Below are 21,933 nucleotides of genomic sequence, written 5' to 3'. Positions count from 1 at the left end.
ATTATTGCATCTTTCCCACTTATTGATCTGACCATGCACTCAGAGCAGTGAGCTGAAATGCTTAGCCTCCAAGATTCAGTGTAATGTCTTTCTCACTGACTGTGTTCAAATAACCTATCTATAATGCAACCTCTGTGTGGAACGGGATGGGTCAGTTTGCATCCATTTATCCCATACACTAATATTCTTACACTTTATAGACCCTTTTACCTTATATCAAAATGATCCAAGGTCATTGGCTATGCTCAATACTGAATACCAAAAAATTGTATTTGATTGATTACCTGCATGCCCACGAGAAGATTGCTGTCAGTCAACACTGATACATAATATGCATTTTAGCCTACATACAGCTCTTTTAATGTGATATTTGGAGGTGAAAAGCTATTAGAATATATCCATAGAGGAATGATAAATTCTTAGGCTACACGATTGTATAATTGCTATAATTCTAGCAATTATACGTGTAATATATGGCAAATGAAACATCAAAATATGAGATCACCTTTGATTTGACAGCAGACAGCAGGAACTAGAAACTTGGGAGGCGGGACATAATTGCTGTCTTATTCAGTGATTTGCCAATCCATGGAGGAGGTGTCCTTTGCGCTCGTTTGCTATTGGTCCTGGAAAAAGACCATGCCCAAGGGCTGCGTTAGCTTTGACTGGATAGTGTGAATGATCACTAGAAACTCGTGTTCACACCGCATGTGGCGCAACGGAGAGAGGAGGCGTAAACAGCAGAGAATCTCGTAGCTAGGTAAGGTGAGTAATAAAAACATTTTATTAGAAAATATCGGAGTATTTGTAATATGTTCGATCTTAGTTAAAGTGTCAAACTTAGAGGCGCCATCAAATAAATATCCGAAATCATGTGTTTTCATGGCGATAATGGCTCGCTGATGTTAGCTAACGGGTAGCATTAGCCTTTTCTAACGTTATTGGGTCCGTGGCCTAACTGCTACTTCGACTTTTTCGTTATGCGCGGGAAATTAGCCCTGTTAAATTATAAATTTTCCTCGTTAAAATATGACCGATTAATGTGTCTAGCAATATACTATTGAAACGAAGTATTTGTGAATGTGCTTGATAACTGCAATTTTTAGAACGTTGAATGGCTGCTGCGCGGCCTAGCAATGCCACATTCAAGAGGTGATGTTTGCAGCAGTTTCTAGCTGTAGCAAAATGCAATCTCAACGTGACAAGGCCAGAAAGCCTCATGCACTGGTCATGTTTTTACGGAGGATAACTACATTTTTAATGGATCTGTATAGAAAGTACCTCGGTAGATCAAATTGTCAGGGAGTATAAGCCATATTTTGCAGTTAATCAGGTTTGTGTTTGCTAGGTAGCTAGCATTGCTAACGTTAATCAATTGGCCAGACGTGACATGTGTTTCATTAGCTACCGACGTTGCTAGCTAGTTGGCTTGCTATCTACGCTAGCGTTGTAGGGTAACGTGTTAGGCCCTTTCATAGTTAATGTCCGCATGTCAGCTTGCTCAAGCAGGGGTAGACATGACCAAACCACCACGAAATGTAGCTTATTTCAGGTGGCATACGGATCATTATTTTTTACATTTTTAAAATAGTAGCCACGAGCTAGCTTGATCCCATCTACTGGGCATAAACTGGTTGAATCAACGTTGTTTCCAAGTCATTTCAGCCTAAATTGTGATGACAGTAAATCACCTTTACACTACGTTTCTGTATAGTCATGCACAGGCGTGCACAATTGTATTTTTTACCACCCAATGTTTAACCTACATCCAGTGACATACATTTTTTTTGTTGAATTCACGTCAGTTAACAACTTGACAAAGTAAAAAAACAAAACAAGAAGTTGAAACGTCTGTAGGCAGTGCTGATAATCAAGCTAACAGCACATAGTTGATTGAGTTGTTCAGTCACTTGATTGGGGCAGAACAAGCCATGGATTGGCCCAACTTTTATTGGCCAATCCTACCTTTGACTCCACTGTTGAATGCATCATTTTCCATACCCTTAGAATTCCTGCAGCTTTGGAAGTGACTTGCCAAAAGTGTGGTTTTAGTTAAGTATTTTCTGTTTTTTTTTGCAGATATGGAGATGAGCAGCAGCAGTGAGTGCTTTCGATGTGGCCGTCCTGGGCATTGGATCAAGAACTGTCCTGAAGCTGGGAGTGGGGGGCGTGGCCGCGGCAGGGGCAGAGGAAGAGGAAAGGGTACTTTTCTTGGTTTTTGGGACATACCTCACACATTCTACACCGTGTGTGAGACTGGCTTGTCAAGCAGAGATCTATGAACGATTATCAGCAGCTGCCTTAAGTTTGCTGAGCACAAAAGCCTTCTCCTATGGGGAATAACCTCACTGTTGGTAGCTTTCGGTGTTTTCACGTAGTCCTATCACTTTGTTACCTCTGGGATATCAAAATGACAATGCATGGTTGTCTTAGTCACAATATGTTACGTGATTCTGTTGATTTAGTTAACAATTGCATAGTTCAATTTAGCTGACATAGCAGCAGAACGATACATGTTCCTCAGAGTTAGTTGCCAGTTTTCTTCACGGATGAGAATATAGTAAACCTCGGTCACCTTTCTTCTTCTAGATCTGTTCTGCTATCGTTGTGGAGAGCAAGGTCACATTGCCAGGGACTGTGAACAGACTGAGGATGGTGAGAATACTTTTCTTTCCTTTATTGAATGCTAAGTACATGCCAATGGTTTTATGTCAACCCAACTCCCCGTTTTCTTAACGTTAAACTTGTCGTTTCAATATGGACTTGTTCAGCTTTACAGCGAGCAATAGTTGCAGCCTTCTTGTGACTGTCACTATGTACTAGGTCCTACTGTTATTCAGGATCTGGGGACACATGGTATTTCAGAATGTTTATTACATGTTATAAACATTGTATAAAACACATTCTTGTTTGAATAATGGTATTTTGAAAGATATGTATTCATTATTGATAGCAATGTCGTTAATTGCTTTGAAGTAGTTCTGACAAAATGCCATATTACACTTTAATTTAAAGAACATATCTGGTAATATAACTTTTTTCTTTCTCGTCAGCCTGCTACAACTGCCACAGGAGTGGTCATATTTCCCGGGACTGCAAGGAGCCCAAAAAGGAGAGGGAGCAGTGCTGCTACAGCTGTGGCAAGGCTGGCCACGTGGCCCGTGACTGTGACCATGCCAACGAGCAGAAGTGCTATTCCTGCGGTGGCTTTGGTCACATCCAGAAACTCTGCGATAAAGTCAAATGTTACAGGTGAGTGGCCGCTTAGTAGAAATATTTTTTGTAAAAAATGTTTAATATATATACATGGTAACGACTCATACTTGCATGTTTCCATGTACAGCGCAAACTTGACTAACAACTGCTGAACGCACAACGTGTTTCGACAAGTCTTCTCGAGGGTGACATGCAGCCTCTGGTACCCCCTTCTTTTGGGGACATAAATGGGTTTACTGTAGTCTTAAAGGCTTTCAAGTAGTTATGCAGTGTAGCAAGATATATGTATGTTTGTGCTGTGTATATGGTCCTTCCGCTTTTTGTTTGCAGATTAGTTCCCGTCTCCGCCAAAGCCATGTAAATGATAACTCTTATGCTTGGTCAACTGAAATCCTAATGTTTTCTCTCCTCTCTCCAGGTGTGGTGAGATTGGCCATGTTGCTGTGCAGTGCAGCAAAGCCAGTGAGGTGAACTGCTACAAATGCGGCAACACCGGCCACCTGGCGAAAGAGTGCACCATCGAAGCCACCGCATAATCAGTGCCCTTTGTTGCCCCTCCTATTTTTTTCTGATTGATGGTTGGTTGTATTATTTTTCTCTGAATCCTCTTCACTGGCCAAAGGTTGGCTGACAGAGGCTAGTCCCGGGCCAGTGAGCCTCTCAACATGTAATATGAAGAAAGGGGTGGGGAAAAAAATCTTTCTGCATTCAATACAAAAAATGTTTGTTTAGTTTGGTAGCGGTGTTATGTATAATGCTTTGTTAAAGAATCCCCCTTTCCAAGCCACTGGTGAACAGAGATGAATGAATGGGACTAAATATATGGGATAGAGAGGACCTCTGGGCTTGTGGAAAGCGAGTCTCAGTAAGAAGGGAGTAAAAAGAAACCTGAACTTCCATGTATGGTTATTTTTGGTTTGTTTTAGTGGGATAACATGAGTTGGCCAAGAGAGTATGACATGGGAAACAGTTCACAACATATGAGCTGTTTGCATCTGGGCCCAACAAGCAGCTAAGTGCCGGGCGATAACAAACTGCATGTTATATCGATAAATGCCATTACATTTTGGAAGAATTTAAAGAATCTTCTGTTCTTTTATAAAAAGAAATCTGTTTACAATTTAAAGGAGTATCAGTAAATAGACCATGGTAGGTGTTTCCCCCAAAAATTATTTTGGAAACTTTTACCTTGGAGGAACAATTAGCAACAAAAACAGTTGTCAGATCATCAGAATTAGCAGTTATTTCGGAATGGAGAATGTTTTCACAGAAATCAAATGTTATTTTTGTACAATATCACTTAGACTACTGTAAAAAAAAAAATCAAATTTGCTTGTACTCAGTTTTTAAGTCGGAAGGAAAACGCATCTGAAGTCGTAGAACATAGAAATGTAATTTTAAACTATCAATAAAGCAGGAGGAGCACGGGGAGGAAGATTCTTGTGGTTGCATTTATTTCAATGCTTATTTCTTCTAGGTATTGTATTGCTTTCTTGAATGTAGTTGTGTATATATTCTGTATTGGTCAGCAGTTCTGAGTTTGTAGAACAACTTAAACCCTGCCCTAGAAATGTGTCATGTAACATTTCCTTTCCAAATTGACAAACTCATTGATTGTGGGTGGCTCCACATTGTCAACAGTTATAATACAGGACTAGGCAGACTTTTCTTCCCAGAGAGAATATAGAACAGGTTCTGGCAAACTCCATAGGGAATCCTCCTGTCATCTCTAACCCATAGCTCAGATTTCCATGTCAAATTACCCTTGGATGGCACTTGCAGTGTAAATTTAGCCAACCTATATATAAAGACCCACTTGTGTTTCAGCTCTCCCTGTTGTCAATTTTGCAGTCAGTTTGGCCCTTATTTGGTCTCAGAAAATGGAAATAAATCAATTGAAACATGGATTAAGTCAATTAATACTTGTATTACTTTGAGGAATTTTGTCTACTGCACTGCACCAATATATACTTCTAAAATGGCCAGTATCCTTGCTGCTGTTATCCCCTGCATTTCTATTGCTCCACCTGATGTTCAAAATGGCAGCTGGGGCCGCAGTCTAGTTCTGCCGCTGTTTACGATTTTCAACTGCGTAATAAAATGCCGAGTGCATAAAAACTCGGAAATCTCCCGACTTCCGTGCGGTCAAGACAACTGTGACGTCGCGGAGAAAAAATAAGCACCGACTCGAAATAATCGTTTCGAACGATAATCCAACTCGGAATTTGGAAGGACGGAAACAAGAGCATCTTTCTAGAGCTCCGACCTGAACACTACTGACGTCATGATTTGACCTCGTTTTTTCAGTTCCCAGTTGTATTGAAAGCAATAAAAGGAAGTCCTCATATGTCGTCATTTCGCCGTGCATAGAAAAAAAATCGGAAGAAAACAAGCTCAATCCAAGCCGGTTTTTTTATTTGGTGCTTCATTATTTTTCGGTCGCGGGTGAAAGTAGGCGGAGATGAGGGGACTCCTGCCGTTTTACCGAGCTCTGAACGCCCTGTGTAACCGACAAGTCAGGCGAAGAGCTGGATTTGCCGGTTCTGAGTGCGGGTTTAGCGGAATCGTGTCTATTAGCAAGGTACGATTCGAACTGCGAAGCTGTTGCTTCCAAATGAATTCTGCACTGTCAGCTGATACATTGTAGCCAATGTCTCCTTGTAATAGGAATACCAACAAATGTAGAATTGCACTGGTATTTTTGAGGGATGGGCGCTTTGGGTCCCCAAATGTTAGTTTTTCCCAATCCGTTTTCAAAATCCAAACGGGCACATTTTTATGTCTCCGAATGTTATCGCTCAAAAAGAGCGGGTATTTTCTTGAAACAAACAAATTAATAAAGACACCCACAACCTATCGTATTTTTTTCTGGAGACTTAAACCTACGATTGACAAAATATAGACAAATGCACATTTGAATTGTAACATGGCCAGTAAAAAACAATCAGATTTTCCATATATGTCAAAACATCGTCTCATTTGTTTATGCCAAATCGCGATCTTGAATCGATAGGCCTATAGTAGCCCTAGGCTGATATTTTTTGGCCTATTTTATTTATTTATTTAACCAGGTAGGCAAGTTGAGAACAAGTTGTCATTTACAATTGCGTTTATAATTTCTCTCTCTAAATAATAGGCCTCAGAGGTGCATATGTTTCCATATGGCATATTGGGCCTGTCAGTAAAGTGGCTTTGATAAGAGGAAAGTCCCAATAATCACAGGGCCTATGAATTTCTACCCTCACATCACATATTAGTTTCTTTTCTCTTTATGTGAGCTGCCTCCACAATTCATATTTCCTTCCACATCTACCTAGAGGCTAGACTGTTGTAGCCTGATCCACACCAATAGCGAAACAGATTGTAAACTTACGGGACTTCAGGATGGTCGTATGAGGTTAAGACTGTTGAGCAATACCCTGGAAATAGTTGTGTGTTGTAACATACAGAAACTAAATCATTACTAGTCTAGATTCATATTTAAAACAGAACCACACGCATGGTCCTGCATCCTGTCTTGTGTGTCAACTCAGACCCATGCTTTGGGGATGGGTCTTATATTGTTGAGTGGAATATTTCTAATGATGCATGATGTCAACATTACAGTTTTATGTCATAATGTAGCGATCTAGAATGTGGCATATGAATCATTCTCTCTTCCTATCCCAGCCACAGCCATGCTTTGGCCTGCTGTTTGACATCGATGGTGTGCTTGTCCGGGGAAAGATACCCATCCCTGCTGCAAAAAAGGCTTTCCAAAAACTGGTCAACTCCCAGGGACAATTTGTGGTACCAGTTGTTTTTGTCACCAACGCAGGGAATTGTATGCGGCAGATGAAAGCAGACCAGCTCTCGCACATCCTGGGAGTGCCTGTAAGTGTCTCACTGCTCTCTTCTGCCACACAATCTGTAATGATTAAGACAAACTTGAATTCTAGTCCCTGTGTGGGCAGTTAGCCACTCATGCTGTACATGTTAATGTGGTGCATTGTCTTTTGACTTTAAACAAGTTCTCAGCCATATGATGGCTAAATATTAGGACCAGCAGAGGTAGATAATGACCTGCATTGTACACAGCCTTTTGACATGAAATTCAACTGTATGTATGTCCCGTTGCACAGAAAATCAAACCAATTAGGTCCTCTTGAAGATATTGCTTGCTGTAGGTCTGGCTCAGCCTATCTGACTGGTGTTTTTGTTACCAGATCACCATGGACCAGGTGATGATGTCACACAGTCCACTGAGGATGTTCAAGAAATACCATGACAAGTGTGTTCTGGTGTCAGGACAAGGGCCCGTCCTGGATATTGCCAAAAAGTATCCTTTTGAAATACAATATGTATTGTCAGACATTATCAAAGCATCTACTTGACTTAAGAGAATATCGGGGTGGCAGGTAGCCTAGTAGTTAGAGCTTTGGACCAGTAATCGAAAGTTTGCTAGATCGAATCCCCAAGCTGACAAGGTAAAAATCTGTCATTCTGCCCCTGAACAAGGCTGTTAACCTGTTAACACTGTTCCTAGACCGTCATTGTAATTAAAAATTGTTCTTAACTGACTTGCCTAGGTAAATAAAAAATAAAAATGACCTAGAAATGAATTAACAAGCTGATTATATCAGGTATATCAGACCCAAGTGCAGACTGTGTTGAAGTTACAATGTTTATTGCAACAACAGGGGCAGACAAACAAAAGGTCAAGGCAGGTAGAGTGGTCAGGCAGGCGGGCTCAGAGTCAGGACAGGCAAGGGTCAAAACCAGGAGGACGAGAAAAAGAGAGCCTGGGGATAAACAGGAGCTGAGAAAACTGGTTGACTTGAACAAACAAGACAAACTGGCACAGACAGACAGAAAACATAGGTATAAATACCCAGGGGATAAGTGGGGAAGATGGGCGACACCTAGAGGGGGGTGGAGATGAGCACAATATTAGGTAAAAACAGATCAGTGCATGACAGATTATAATGACCATGCTATACATTGGTGGTGTAATCCTTAAAATTATAAGCTTGGGCTTCCAGAATGTGGTCAGTATCGACATGTTGAGAGAATCCTTTCCTCTGCTGGACATGGTGGACCACAACAGACGGCCCAAACTGCCGGTGAGACTCGAGCCGATGTATAAGATCCATAGACAGGCTATATTTCAGAGGCTTTCCTAAGCACCTTCCATTTCTTATTTTCATTTCAGTCCAGTCCTATTGCCAACCTTCCCACAGTAGAAGGTTTGTAAATGGATTCTCTTCTTCTGATTGATCTTGTTGTTGAACTGTCACCATAATCGCAATTGTATATCATATTCCACATCTTTTCTCTTCCCGGTCCAGCGGTTATTCTGTTTGGGGAGCCCATCCGATGGGAGACCAACCTCCAGCTGATAATTGATATCCTTCTGACCAATGGGAACCTGAGCGGAGCCCACCAGACCCAAAAGCTTCCCCACCTCCCCCTGCTGGCCTGCAACATGGATCTCATGTGGATGGCTGAGGCCCAGTCTCCACGGTAACCACAGTGAATCAGAGCTGTTATTGAAAAGTGGTGAAAAGGCAGGCAGATATGAATAGGAAGAAAGACATTTGTGTTTTTCACCATAGAATCTATTAATGTCCTGGATGCAAAACGGGACTAAGCTCATTGAAGTCTGGCCTTCAAGAAAACGGTTCAATGAGTTTGATTAGTTTAATTGATCATGTTTTCATTACATGTTTGCTTCTTTATATGATCTCAACTCCAGGTTTGGTCATGGGACATTCCTGGTGTGCCTGGAGAACATCTACAAGAAGATAACGGGTAAAGAGGTGAAGTACAAAGCTCTGATGGGGAAGCCCAGTGAACTGACCTACCACTTTGCTGAGTACCTCATCAGAGGCCAGGCTGTGGAGAGAAATTGGACACAGCCCATCACCTCCCTCTATGCTATTGGGTAAGACCCCTGTCATCTCACTGTTGACAGCGAAAATGGTGGCCATTTATTTTACGTGAACAAATATACTACTAGGTAAAAAATGGGTAATTACAGAATGATAACATATCATTATAATTACTTGTTTGATTTTTGGGGATTCAAAGCACAGCTAGATTTCATCTGGAAGCTAAAGTAGTTGTTATAAGTGCGGGCTCTTAATTTGATCACTGTTGTGGCTGAGAATTTTCCTGCACCGCAGGAAATGCAGATGAGCTTTGAGATTTCGATACATTCACTGAAATCCGCACTACAGTTATATTAACAGTATTGCACTTTTCATATAACCTAATTATAGCCTAACCACAGATTAAACATTACATTGGTGGAAAATTTGAATGTTCAAATCTTGTTGTTACAGGATTATATTGATGCGACAATACTGGTCAAATTAAGATTCTGCACCTGCATGTGCTGATGTCCATGATGTGGGATGTAATTTCTGTACTACCTGATTCCTCTCCTTGATTTCCTTTCCTTTGCCTCTCTACTCCCTCAGGGATAACCTGATGACTGACATCTATGGGGCCAACCTCTACAGTTGTTACCTGAAGGAGAGGAACAGGAGGAAGAACTCCAAAGCTGTCGCCAAGATGGCCACTGGCACTGGCTCTAATGCACCCCTTCCCCAGGACAATGACCACGTAGAGAACGCCTGGGAGAGCGAGCTGGCACCCCCCTCCGCCACCTCCTGCAAGTCCATCCTGGTGTGTACTGGGGTGTACAACCCCCACACGGAGGTGCCCACTTATGCCAACAAGTGCATCAAGGAGACTGTGTTTCACGGGCATCGCGACTTCCGCTTTGACCCGGCGTTGGTAGAACCCGGGCACATCGTGCAGGATGTGGCTGACGCCGTGGAGCTTATCTTTGAGCAGGAGAAGTTTGTGCCTCAGTAATGTTTTCAGATTGGTGTCGTCATGGAGACCTCCTTAGTAGAGGTCTCAGGTTTGCCTGTGCCGGCCATAGAATTAGAATTGATTATGTTCAAATTCTATGGTTCTGGCTTAAAAAGGAGGGGGTTCCTAAAAATTGATACAGAGCAGACCTGATCAATATCCAGTGTTGTGCAGATTTGTTTTGTATGATACGATGGACCAGATTAGTCTTAACTGGGAAACACCACTTACTGAGTTACTTTGGACAGTGTTTACAACTTGGCAGTGCATTGAAGGAACTTAATAGGTCATATTCAAACTCAAAACGGTGTAAAGTACTGTAGTGAGATTTAACTGTTATTCATTCTGTTGTATTGTTCTATAGTGGGCTTAAAACGATTTAAGTTCTGCACAATTACCCGCTTTTACGGAATGGCAGTTGATTTTAATGAAAGCCTTATTTAATAGTATTATGAATAAGTATTTTCTTAGTTGTGATTATGTACAAAGATTATGACAATCTTTAAAATTGTTAATTTGGTTTAAGTGGTCTTATGTATCTTAATGACTACAATAAGTTATAAATATTTTTATGAATTCTATGTAATTCATATGTTTTCAATTCCTTCTCAAACTGACCATATTACTGTCTACCATACGTTTTGTCTGTTACATCTATGCATAGATGGTTCTAATATTAATTTAGCCTTAAGATGCTTTTGGGAAACCGGGCCCTGTACTGTAAGAACACCTATTTGATATTTAGGGTGCAATGCCGTCCTTCAACTGTGCTGTCTACATTATTTCTAGCAATGTAAACCATGTAACCTGTATTTGCACGGAACAAAACGATTCATTCTCATTTAATGTTACCATATCTTGCCGAGCTAGTAAACCTGCCCTTTGTTGTAAATGTACCATTTGTCGTATGCGTTTAAACTTTGACCACAGATGCAAAGACTGTATCTAGCCACTTATATTTATATAAAATATAGGAATATAAGAGAAGCTATTCTATCATAGGTGTATTAACCATGCATTTCAGTTGATGCGTTACATATTTTATAAGATATGAAAATAGCGTAGCCTTAAAAAAAGAAAAAAAGCTGGCTACCTGTTCTTCAGTGCTGATGATATAGCATGGGTTTGTTAACATGAAAACAAACGACTCCATAGAAAATAAAACATGCTTATCTTGTCATATATCCTACCGGTTTTCTTCTTACTGTCCTCATGCACACATCTTCAGTTTCAGAAATAAATATTCTCACTTATCTAGTGTTAACAATATTTGCAAATTTTACAACACCTAAATGTCTCCCGAATTGCACAGCTGTATAAGGCATTGCATCTCAGTGCTTGAGGCGTCACGACAGACACCCTGGTTCGAAATCCAGGCTGTATCACAACCGGCCGTAATTGGAAGTCCCATAGGGCGGAGCACAACTCCTTAGGGCGGCGCACAATTAGCCGAGTGTTGTCCGGGTTTGGCCGGTGTAGGCCGTCATTGTAAATAAGAATCTGTTCTTAACTGACTTGCCTAGTTAAATAAAGGTCAAATAAAAAAGAAGCTTCACCCTCATGTGGGTGCTAGCAAGCAAGATGGGTTGTGCTAGGTATCAACAGCCAATCCAGTAGGGGCTGGAAGCTATAGTGAGCTTCGATTGGTCAAAAATGGCGCGATGTCGGCCTCCTGGGTGACGCAGTGGTTAAGGGCACTGTACTGCAGCGCCAGCTGCGCCACCAGAGACTCTGGCTTCGCGCCCAGGCTCTGTCGTAACCGGCCGCGACCGGGAGGTCCGTGGGGCGATGCACAATTGGCCTAGCGTCGTCCTGGTTAGGGAGGGTTTGGCCGGTAGGGAAATCTTTGTCTCATCGCGCACCAGCGACTCCTGTGGTGGGACAGGCGCAGTGCGTGTTAACCAAGGTTGCCAGGTGCACGGTGTTTCCTCCAACACATTGGTGTGGCTGGCTAACAGGTTGGATGGCGCTGTGTTAAGAAGCAGTCTGGCTTGGTTGGGTTGTGTATCGGAGGATGCATGACTTTCAACTTTCGTCTCTCCCGAGCCCGTACTGGAGTTGTAGCGATGAGACAAGATAGTAGCTACTAAACAATTGGATACCACGAAATTGGGGAGAAAAAGGGGGTAAGATTCAACTACAACAAAAAAATGGCGTGATGTCACAGAGTATTTGCATAAAGTTCAGCTTTCCCTAACTTTGGTCACACTCCCTCGTCCATGCTCGCATCACCCGGTGAGAGAGGCGGAGTTCTCACATTCCTCAGACAACAGAGAGCCTCTGGAGTGTCCTCCTGTGTTTGGGCTCCAGCGACTTCAGAGAGTCAGCCTCAAACCATGCGTGTCTCTGATCCAGTAGGCATCACTGAGCACAGTGATTGCTGTGTGTGCCACACGACTTGGGCTGGCACAGGTGGGCCCCCCACCAGACACGACAGCACCGTTCCTCTTCAGCCAGGTACTTAGGTACTGGATTTCACAGTTACAGTGGAAAGGGTTCCCAGACAGGGTGACCCTTCTCAGGCATTGCAGCCTGTCGAAGTGCCCTGGAGGTACTGTGGAAAGCTGGTTGTTCTGGAAGTGGAGCTAGTGGTGTCTGGAGAGAAAGGTGGGACTTCTCTGAGGCTCAGGGAGCTGCAGTTGATCTGTAGTCCTGCAGGGTGTAGGGCTGAACACTGACAGGGCTGTGGGCTGGTCTGTGCACTGGATGTGGCCAGGAGGAGGAGGATGGCTAGCCCTGAACCAAAGAGCATCCTACAGGAAGAAAAACATACCATATCTGATGTATACATACACTATACAAACAAAACGGCCTCTGGAAGCAACGTCAGCACAAGAACTGTTCGTCGGGAGCTTCATGGAATGGGTTTTCATGGCCGAGCAGCTACACACAAGCCTAAGGTCACCATGCACAATGCTAAGTGTTGGCTGGAGTGGTGTAAAGCTCACCGCCAGTGGACTCTGGAGCAGTAGAACCACGTTCTCTGGAGTGATGAATCACGTTTCACCATTTGGCAGTCTGACGCACGAAGTTGGGTTTTGCGAACCTACCCGAATGCATAGTGCCAACTGTAAAGTTTGGTGGAGGATAAATAATGGTCTGGGACTGTTTTCCATGGTTCGGGCTAGGCCCCTTAGTTCCAGTCAAAGGGACTTCTTAACGCTACAGCATACAATGACATTGTAGACGATTCTGTGCATCCAACTTTGTGTCTACAGTTTGGGGAAGACCCTTTCCTGTTTCAGCATTACAATGCCTCCGTGCAAAAAGCGAGGTCCATACAGAAATGGCTTGACGAGATCGGTGTGGAAGAGCTTGACTGGCCAACACAGAGCCCTGACCTCAACCCCATCGAACACCTTTGGGATGAATTGGAATGCCGACTGCGAGCCAAGCCTAATCACCCAGCATCAGTGCCCAACCTCACAAATGCTCTTGTGGCTGAATGGAAGAAAGTTCCTGGAGCAATGTTCCAACATCTAGTGGAAAGCCTTCCCAGAAGAGTGGGGGCTGTTATAGAGCAAAGGGGGGACCAACTCCATAATAATGCCCATGATTTTGGAATGAGATGTTCGATGAGTAGGTGTCCACATACTTTTGCTCATGTGGTACCCAAAATATAATTCATAATAGGCATACCTGTCAAAGGAATATTATGTTTTCACAGCAATGTCTGTAACATTTATCGATCTATTTACATAATAGTGATGTGGGTACATTTTGGATCTATCCCACATTGGGTGGGAAAACATGTCTGTCATGTCATATACAGTATCCTATCCTCTGAACAGGCTTATCCTAGCCATAGCCATAAATGTTAAAGTGTGAGGCCTTACCTTTAAGTGTGAAGTTATTGACAACAGGCTAGAGTGAGGCCTACTGTGGTGGAAATTCAACACCAGGACACCTGAAGTGGAGAGGTTACAACAACAAACTCTGCACACTGTACAGGTCTATCAGAAAACTCAGCTGGGGCGGTCCCAACAGTTGTCTTATGTACAGTGTCGTGTCTTTAGTATCATTGAAGGTGAATACTGTCAAATCAATTCTCTGTAATTATTATTGCGTGATTAGGGGCGGCAGTGTAGCCTAGTGGTTAGAGCATTGGACTAGTAACCGGAAGGTTGCGAGTTCAAACCCCTGAGCTGACAAGGTACAAATCTGTCGTTCTGCCCCTGAACAGGCAGTTAACCCACTGTTCCCAGGCCGTCATTGAAAATAAGAATTTGTTCATAACTGACTTGCCTGGTTAAATAAAGGTTAAAAAAAAAATCATGTACATTTAATTAACTAGGAAGTCAGGGCACCACGGAAAATCTTCAGATTACAAAGTTATACTTTTCCGAATATAACTCTTAAGATATTTTAATATCTTATCAATTAGTCTTCTATTAATGAATTATTCTTTACCTTACGTCAGTCTCATTTCAAACGTCGTAGAATTCTTGGTTATCTACACGAACCCAGCCTAAATCCTGAATCATCCATACACCAATTGGCTAAATCATTTATCTACTAACTAACTAAATAATCACAGAAATGCATAACAAACAGTAGATATTGGTTACAAACAATGATAGGGAAGAACCCCTAGTGGGCTAAACTGATATGACGGCTTGGTATACAAAGAAAAGGGGGTGTGGTCTGATAAAGGAGCGGGAAAGACTAAATGGATTTACTACACACAGTGGATAATTATATTCACTGGAATGCTAATCCTTTGCACATGAACGCTTGCTCATTCGGGAATAATTGCAATATATTTACACCCATATGTCGTTGTTGTCTTCTCTGTTGGAATTGTCGGTCAGTCTGCTGGAGAGTCAGTAATTAGTATCTAAGATTTGCTCTTATTCTGTAGGGATCGATAGTCTCAGAGTTGAACCTCTTTCAGCCATGTAGCCAATGCTCCACATGGTATAGTTCTCTAGTCTTGGTACTCAACTATTCATAATCACAGCTCCCACTGTGGGTTTGCTTAGTCTGAAGAGGATTTCTTCAGGGGGAGTTTTATTCGTAACAATACAAAGGGCGGTTCCATGACGCCAGATCATGTCTGTGCTCACGGGGTGTGGCCACTGACTAGTTAAACTTTACAGGGAATACAATTCTCAAAATATTAAAGGTTAACATCACATTACATAATTTAAATCCAAGTTTATTTGTCATGTGCGCTGAATACAACAGGTGTAGGTAGACCTTACAGTGAAATGCTTACTTACAGGCTCTAATCAATAGTGCAAAAAAGGTATTAGGTGAACAATAGGTAGGTAAAGAAATAAAACAACAGTAAAAAGGCTATATACAGTAGTGAGGCTATAAAAGTAGCGAGGCTACATACAGACACCGGTTAGTCAGGCTGATTGAGGTAGTATGTACAAAATCCTTTGTTCACTTTGTGATCTCTCTCTGCATGAAAAGGGGGAGAGAGTCTCCGCCAGGAATTTACGACCTGAGATAACAGAACCTGGGTGTAGGAGAGAGTGAGAGAGGGGGAAGCCCCGATCTACACCCAGAAAGGGCCACGTCATGACAACAGCTATGCACAGACAAGTTATATTTACATGTTTAGCATAATTATTTCATCACTACCGGTGGCTCGCACATGTGACTGACCAATACCTCACAAGTTGAGACCTTGAAACTGAGATACCTCGGTTGTTCCCATAGCAATATTCTGGGCGTACTGCCAAGTTGAGGAACAGTGATAGTGAGGATTCCTCCATACACAAACTGTGTCACCAACTGTTCCTGAGACTAGTCAAAACATAAAACAAATCCGCTAGGGCCTTCTAAACTTGTCAAACAAAAACAACCTCCAATTCTCACTCGGCAGCTCATCAGTCTCACCATCCTCTTGAGGAGCATTAAACATAATGGCTGCCCGAAACTTTCCCAGCTTGTGAGGCACAAATAGCCTTACAATGTGTTAGTAATACAATTAGACATACTAAGAAAAAAATCTGGGATCTGTAACAATCTGGGATCCCCAACTCCCTAACACAGATTTCAACCAAGCTGCAAGTGTCAACTCAGGCTGTGGGGAATTGTTCTTAGGCACAGTGGCAATGTATTGGGGCAGAAGGGTAGCCTAGTGGTTAGAGCGTTGGACTAGTAACTGAAAGGTTGAAAATAAGAATTTGTTCTTCACTGACTTGCCTAGTAAAATAAAGAAAAAATTGAAAAAATTTAAATTCGGCAAGACCGTAACGTTAGAGTACCGATCTGGGACAAAAATGCAAAATTCATCTCCAATTATTGCACAAGTGCCCCAGAGCCAATTACGTAATTCTTTCAGTTCATCATTCAATTGTTCTGGGGAATTTTGAGTAGCATTGCCAATTTCCTCCACATGTTTGGAGATATCACAAATTTGTTCTAGGGCACATGCAACTCCAAACCCTGGAAAAAACACACCAAAGAACCTGGAGGCAGGTGCCTGAGTATGAGTGACGCCAGCCACAGACCTCTGAGCTCTCCTCATTCCAGGAGGTTTGTAGTCTCTAAACAGAGCCCCCAGACTCTTATCATTGTTTGGAACAGTTCGCATAGATGTTACCACAAACCCAACAGTACAACTACCTCCCCAGTTCAGGGGCAGGCTATAGTAAGCCATTTTCCCACACAACCAATAGGTGTCATTTGGGGCTCCTCTCAAAGGGATAAGAACATTGCAGACTGAAATACCATAAGTAACATTACCAGTGTCTGCATTGTTAACAGTTAACTTACAGATATTGGACCCGTTGTAGTACATTATACAATTACATTGTAGTTCACCCAAATGATTAATTCCTTCTCCTCTAATACACCAAGGGACTGTCATCACCCCTGCTACTGAGATGGGTGGGAGTAAAGTATTGTCTGGCCTAGCAAGCGAATGTGGACCTCTGTGGTTATATAATGCAAAAAACGTCATGGGGTCAGGGTTACGTGGCATCTCTACTAGGAATGGTTAGTCAACTTGCATAGTCAGATTTACTTGGCAAAGTGACAAACCTGCTCTTACCTTAACTGGCCCCAACCCACACAGCAGTGACCTACATCACAAGGCATAGACGGCTTTGAGTTGAATATGGTGATGATTTCATCATAATCCAATGTATCTGTCAGTTCATTCTCAAAAGACAGCAATAATGGCGCCGACAGAGATGGTCGCCTCTCTTCAGGTCCTTAGGAAATTATGCAGTAATTTGTTTTTTATGTATTATTTCTGATATTGTTAGGCCAGAAAATCTCAAGTCTTATTACATACAGCCGGGACGAACTACTGGATTTAAAAGCGATGTCAATTTACCAACATTACGACCAGGAATACAACTTTCCAGAAGCGGATCCTTTGTTCGGACCTCCACAATGGACATGTGATCTTATCCCAGAGGCCGACCCAAAACAACGCGGTGCCGCAGGAGCGGCCTACTGGTTAGACTTAGAAGGCGAGCACACCATCCACCGTTTCTGACCATATTACTCACCAATGTCCAATCTATGTAACATTCTCTGTTTCACGGAAACATGGCTCACTCGGGATATGTTGTCAGAGTCGGTACAGCCACCCGGTTTCTTCACACAGCAAGAATAAGGGTGGGAGTGTAAACCTTATGATTAAAGATTCATGGTTGTAATCAACAACATACAGGAACTCATGTCCTTTTGATCACCTGATATAGAATTCCTTACAATCAAATGCCGACCGCATTATCTACCAAGAGAATTCTCTTCGATTATGGACTCTATGTAAACTATATATCCTATATGCTGAGGATGCATTTATTGTAGCTGAGGATTTTAACAAAGCTAATCTGAGAACAAGGTTTCCTAAATTCTATCAGCATATCGACAGTGCGACACGAGCTGGTAGCATTCTGGACCATTGCTACTCTAACTTCCACGATGCATACAAATCCCTCCCCCGCCCTCCCTTCGTGAAATCTGACCACGACTCCATTTTGTTGCTCCCAGCCTATAGACAGAAACTAAAACAGGAAACCCCCACGCTCAGGTATATCCAACGCTGGTCTGACCAATCAGATTCCACGCTTCAAGATTGCTTCGATCACGTGGACTGGGATATGTTCCGGGTAGCCTCAGATAACAACATTGATGTATACGCTTATTAGCAAGAGTATCTGTAATGTTGTACCCACAGTGACTATTAAAACCTTCCCTAACCAGAAACCGTGGATTGATGGCAGGATTCACGCAAACTGAAAGTGCAAACTAACACTTTTAATCATGGCAACAAAACGTCAACAAAACAAAGGAGATGATCGTGGACTTCAGGAAACAGCAGAGGGAGCACCACCCCCCATCCACATCGACGCGACAGTAGTGGAGAAGGTGGAAAGTTTCAAGTTCCTCGGCATACACATCACAGACAAACTGCAATGGTCTGCCCACACAGACAGCGTGGTGAAGAAGGTGCAACAGCGCCTCTTCAACCTCAGGTGGCTGAAGAAATTTGGCTTGTCACCTAAAACACAAACTTTTACAGATGCACACTCAAGAGCATCCTGTCAGGTTGTATCACCACCTGGAACAGCAACTGCACAGCCCACAACCACAAGGCTCTCCAGAGGGTAGTGCGTTCTGCACAACGCATCTCCTGGGGCAAACTACCTGCCCTCCAGGACACCTATAGTACCCGATGTCACAGGAAGGCCAAAAAGATCATCAAGGACAACAATCACCCGAGCCACTGCCTGTTCACCCCGCTATCATCCAGAAGCTGAGGTCAGTACAGGTGTATCAAAGCTGGGACTTAGAGACTGAAAAACTGCTTCTATCTCAAGGCCATCAGACTGTTAAACAGCCATCACTAACATAGAGAGGCTGCTACCAACATACAGACTCAAATCTCTGTCCACTTTAATAAATGGATGTAATACAATTGAAGTCAGAAGTTTACATACACTTAGGTTGGAGTCATTAAAACTTGTTTTTCTACTATAGTTTTGGAAAGTTGGTTAAGACATCTACTTTGTGCATGAAACTCAGTGCCTCTTTGCTTGACATCATGGGAAAATCAAAAGAAATCAGCCAAGACCTCAGGAAGAAAATTGTAGACCTCCACAAGTCTGGTTCATCCTTGGGAGGAATTTTCAAACGCCATGGGACCACGCAGCCGTCATACCGCTCAGGAAGGAGGCACGTTCTGTCTCCTAGAGATTAAAGTACTTTGGTGCGAAAAGTGAAAATCAATCCCAGAACAACAGCAAAGGACCCTGTGAAGATGCTGGAGGAAACAGGTACAAAAGTATCTATATCCACAGTAAAACAAGTCCTATATCGACATAACCTGAAAGGTCGCTCAGCAAGGAAGAAGCCACTGCTCCAAAACCGCCATAAAAAATCCATACTACGGTTTGCAACTGCACATGGGGATGAAGAGCGTACTTTTTGGAGAAATGTCCTCTGGTCTGATGAAACAAAAATAGGATTGTTTGGCCATAATGACCATCGTTATGTTTGGAGGAAAAGTGGGAGGCTTGCATGCCGAAAAACACTATTCCAACCGTGAAGCACGGGGGTGGCAGCATCATGTTGTAGGGGTGCTTTGCTGCAGGAAGGACTGGTGCACTTCACAAAATAGATGGCACCATAAGGATGGCAAATTACGTGGATATATTGAAGCAACATCTCAAGACATCAGTCAGGAAGTTAAAGCTTGGTCGTAAATGTGTCTTCCAAATGGACAATGACACCAAGCATACTGCTTGAGTGTATATTAACTTCTGACCCACTGGGAATTTAATTAAATAAATAAAAGCGGAAATAATTCACTCTCTCTGTCACGCCCTGGTCGAAATATATTGTGTTTGTCTTTATTTATTTGGTCAGGCCAGGGTGTGACATGGGTTTATTGTGGTGTGTTTTGTCTTGGGGTTTTGTTAGGTATTGGGTGTGTGGTTTAGTGGGGGTATCTAGCATAGTCTATGGCTGTCTGGAGTGGTTCTCAATCAGAGGCAGGTGTTTATCGTTGTCTCTGATTGGGAACCATATTTAGGCAGCCATATTCTTTGAGTATTTCGTGGGTGATTGTTCCTGTCTCTGTGTTTGTGTTCACCAGATAGGCTGTATAGCCCGGTGTGGTATATTCCAGCTCCGCGTATCGGCCGGGCTAGATTGAGCGTCGAGCCAAATGCCATGAAGCCGGCTTACATTTACATTTACATTTAAGTCATTTAGCAGACGCTCTTATCCAGAGCACCAGCCTTCCGCACGGTGTCCCCGGTTTGCCTGCATAGCCCAGTGCGGGCTATTCCACCTCGCCGCACTGGTAGAGCGACCGGGAGTATTCAACCGGGTAAGGTTGGGCAGGCTCGGTGCTCAAGAGCTCCAGTGCGCCTGCACGGTCCGGTCTACCCAGTACCACCTCCACGCACCAGCCCTCCGGTGGCAGCTCCCCGCACCAGGCTTCCTGTGCGTGTCCTCGGCCCAGTACCACCAGTGCCATCACCACGCATCAGGCCTACAGTGCGCCTCGCCTCTCCAGCGCTGCCCGAGCCTTCCTCCTCTCCTGCGCTGCCGGAGTCTCCCGCCTGTTCAGCGCAGCCAGAGCCTTCCTCCTCTCCTGCGCTGCCGGAGTCTCCCGCCTGTTCAGCGCAGCCAGAGCTGCCAGCCTGCATGGAGCAGCCAGAGCTGTCAGTCTGCATGGAGCAGACAGAGACGCCAGTCTGCATGGAGCAGCCAGAGATGTCAGTCTGCATGGAGCAGCCAGAGCTGTCAGTCTGCATGGAGCAGCCAGAGCTGCCAGTCTGCATGGAGCAGCCAGAGCTGTCAGTCTGCATGGAGCAGCCAGAGCTGCCAGTCTGCAAGGAGCTGCCAGTCTGCAAGGAGCTGCCAGTCTGCAAGGAGCGGACAGTCTGCAAGGAGCTGCCAGAGCTGCCAGTCTGCATGGAGCAGCCAGAGCTGCCAGTCTGCAAGAAGCCTCCAGAGCTACCAGTCTGCAAGAAGCCGCCAGAGCTGCCAGTCTGCACAGAGCAGCCAAAGCCGCCAGTCAGCATGGAGCAGCCAGAGCTGCCAGTCAGCATGGAGCAGCCAGAGCTGCCAGTCAGCATGGAGCAGCCAGAGCCGTCAGTCTGCCAGGATCCGCCAGTCAGCCAGACTCTTCCAGATCCGCCAGTCAGCCAGACTCTTCCAGATCCGCCAGTCAGCCAGACTCTTCCAGATCCGCCAGTCAGCCAGACTTTTCCAGACCTGCCAGTCAGCCAGGATCCGCCAGTCAGCAAGACTCTTCCAGATCTGCCAGTCAACCAGACTCTTCCAGATCCGCCAGTCAGCCAGACTCTTCCAGATCCGCCAGTCAGCCAGGATCTGCCAGAACTGCCAGCCAGCCAGGATCTGCCGGATCCAACTACCTGCCTGAGCTTCCTCTCAGTGCTGGGCTTCCTCTCAATGCTGGGCTTCTCATCAGTACTGATCTTCCCCTCAGTGCTGAGCTTCCCCTCAGTCCCGAGCTTCCCCTCAGTCCCGAGCTTCCCCTCAGTCCCGAGCTTCCCCTCAGTCCCGAGCTACCCCTCAGTCCCGAGCTGCCTCAGTCCCGAGTTGCCCCTCAGTCCAGTGGGGTTCTGGGTGAGGACTACTAGGCCATGGTCGGCGGCGAGGGTGGACTATCCAAGGACGCGAGGAGGAGGGACTAAGACATTGATAGAGTGGGGTCCACGTCCTGCACCATGGACAGACGCCCACCCGGACCCTCCCCTATTGTTTTGATGTGCGTCCGGGAGTCCGCACCTTAGGGGGGGGGTTCTGTCACGCCCTGGTCAAAATATATTGTGTTTGTCTTTATTTATTTGGTCAGGCCAGGGTGTGACATGGGTTTATTGTGGTGTGTTTTGTCTTGGGGCTTTGTTA

General features: G+C 44.0%; 2 protein-coding genes across 4 annotated transcripts; both read left to right on the top strand.

Annotated features, from left to right (window-relative positions):
* Positions 1 to 658: 658 nt before the first annotated feature.
* On the top strand, positions 659 to 4,647 carry LOC135527978 (CCHC-type zinc finger nucleic acid binding protein-like). Of its 3 annotated transcripts, XR_010453491.1 has the most exons (6): positions 659 to 765; positions 2,080 to 2,202; positions 2,590 to 2,655; positions 3,054 to 3,252; positions 3,344 to 3,418; positions 3,635 to 3,714. XR_010453491.1 is itself a non-coding variant. In XM_064956695.1 (5 exons), the coding sequence occupies exons 2-5, from the start codon at positions 2,082 to 2,084 to the stop codon at positions 3,750 to 3,752; spliced, it is 504 nt and encodes a 167-aa protein (XP_064812767.1). In that variant the 5' UTR covers positions 659 to 765; positions 2,080 to 2,081; the 3' UTR covers positions 3,753 to 4,647. The 3 variants fall into 3 exon arrangements, 2 of the variants coding, with proteins under 2 accessions (XP_064812767.1, XP_064812768.1); XM_064956695.1 differs by lacking the exon at positions 3,344 to 3,418 and having other exon boundaries at positions 3,635 to 4,647; XM_064956696.1 differs by lacking the exon at positions 3,344 to 3,418 and having other exon boundaries at positions 666 to 760; positions 3,635 to 4,647.
* Positions 4,648 to 5,268: 621 nt separating this feature from the next.
* LOC135527977 (haloacid dehalogenase-like hydrolase domain-containing 5) lies at positions 5,269 to 11,247 on the top strand. The gene is made up of 8 exons (XM_064956694.1): positions 5,269 to 5,797; positions 6,886 to 7,089; positions 7,422 to 7,534; positions 8,225 to 8,318; positions 8,408 to 8,441; positions 8,544 to 8,718; positions 8,951 to 9,139; positions 9,678 to 11,247. The coding sequence occupies exons 1-8, from the start codon at positions 5,678 to 5,680 to the stop codon at positions 10,075 to 10,077; spliced, it is 1,329 nt and encodes a 442-aa protein (XP_064812766.1). The 5' UTR covers positions 5,269 to 5,677; the 3' UTR covers positions 10,078 to 11,247.
* Positions 11,248 to 21,933: the final 10,686 nt, after the last annotated feature.

Source organism: Oncorhynchus masou, chromosome 33 (genome assembly GCF_036934945.1).
Source record: "Oncorhynchus masou masou isolate Uvic2021 chromosome 33, UVic_Omas_1.1, whole genome shotgun sequence".
Lineage (NCBI taxonomy): Eukaryota > Metazoa > Chordata > Actinopteri > Salmoniformes > Salmonidae > Oncorhynchus > Oncorhynchus masou.
This window is presented reverse-complemented; position numbering and strand designations above follow the sequence as displayed.

Bases quoted from the DNA above. Each gene is read 5' to 3' on its own strand.
- LOC135527978 (XM_064956695.1), top strand. From the start codon at position 2,082: ATGGAGATGAGCAGCAGCAGTGAGTGCTTTCGATGTGGCCGTCCTGGG. The intron at 2,203-2,589 runs GTACTTTTCTTG...TTCTTCTTCTAG, and splicing joins GGGCAGAGGAAGAGGAAAGG to ATCTGTTCTGCTATCGTTGT. The intron at 3,253-3,634 runs GTGAGTGGCCGC...TCCTCTCTCCAG, and splicing joins GATAAAGTCAAATGTTACAG to GTGTGGTGAGATTGGCCATG.
- LOC135527977 (XM_064956694.1), top strand. From the start codon at position 5,678: ATGAGGGGACTCCTGCCGTTTTACCGAGCTCTGAACGCCCTGTGTAAC. The intron at 7,535-8,224 runs GTATCCTTTTGA...TAAAATTATAAG, and splicing joins GTCCTGGATATTGCCAAAAA to CTTGGGCTTCCAGAATGTGG. The intron at 8,719-8,950 runs GTAACCACAGTG...TCTCAACTCCAG, and splicing joins GCTGAGGCCCAGTCTCCACG to GTTTGGTCATGGGACATTCC.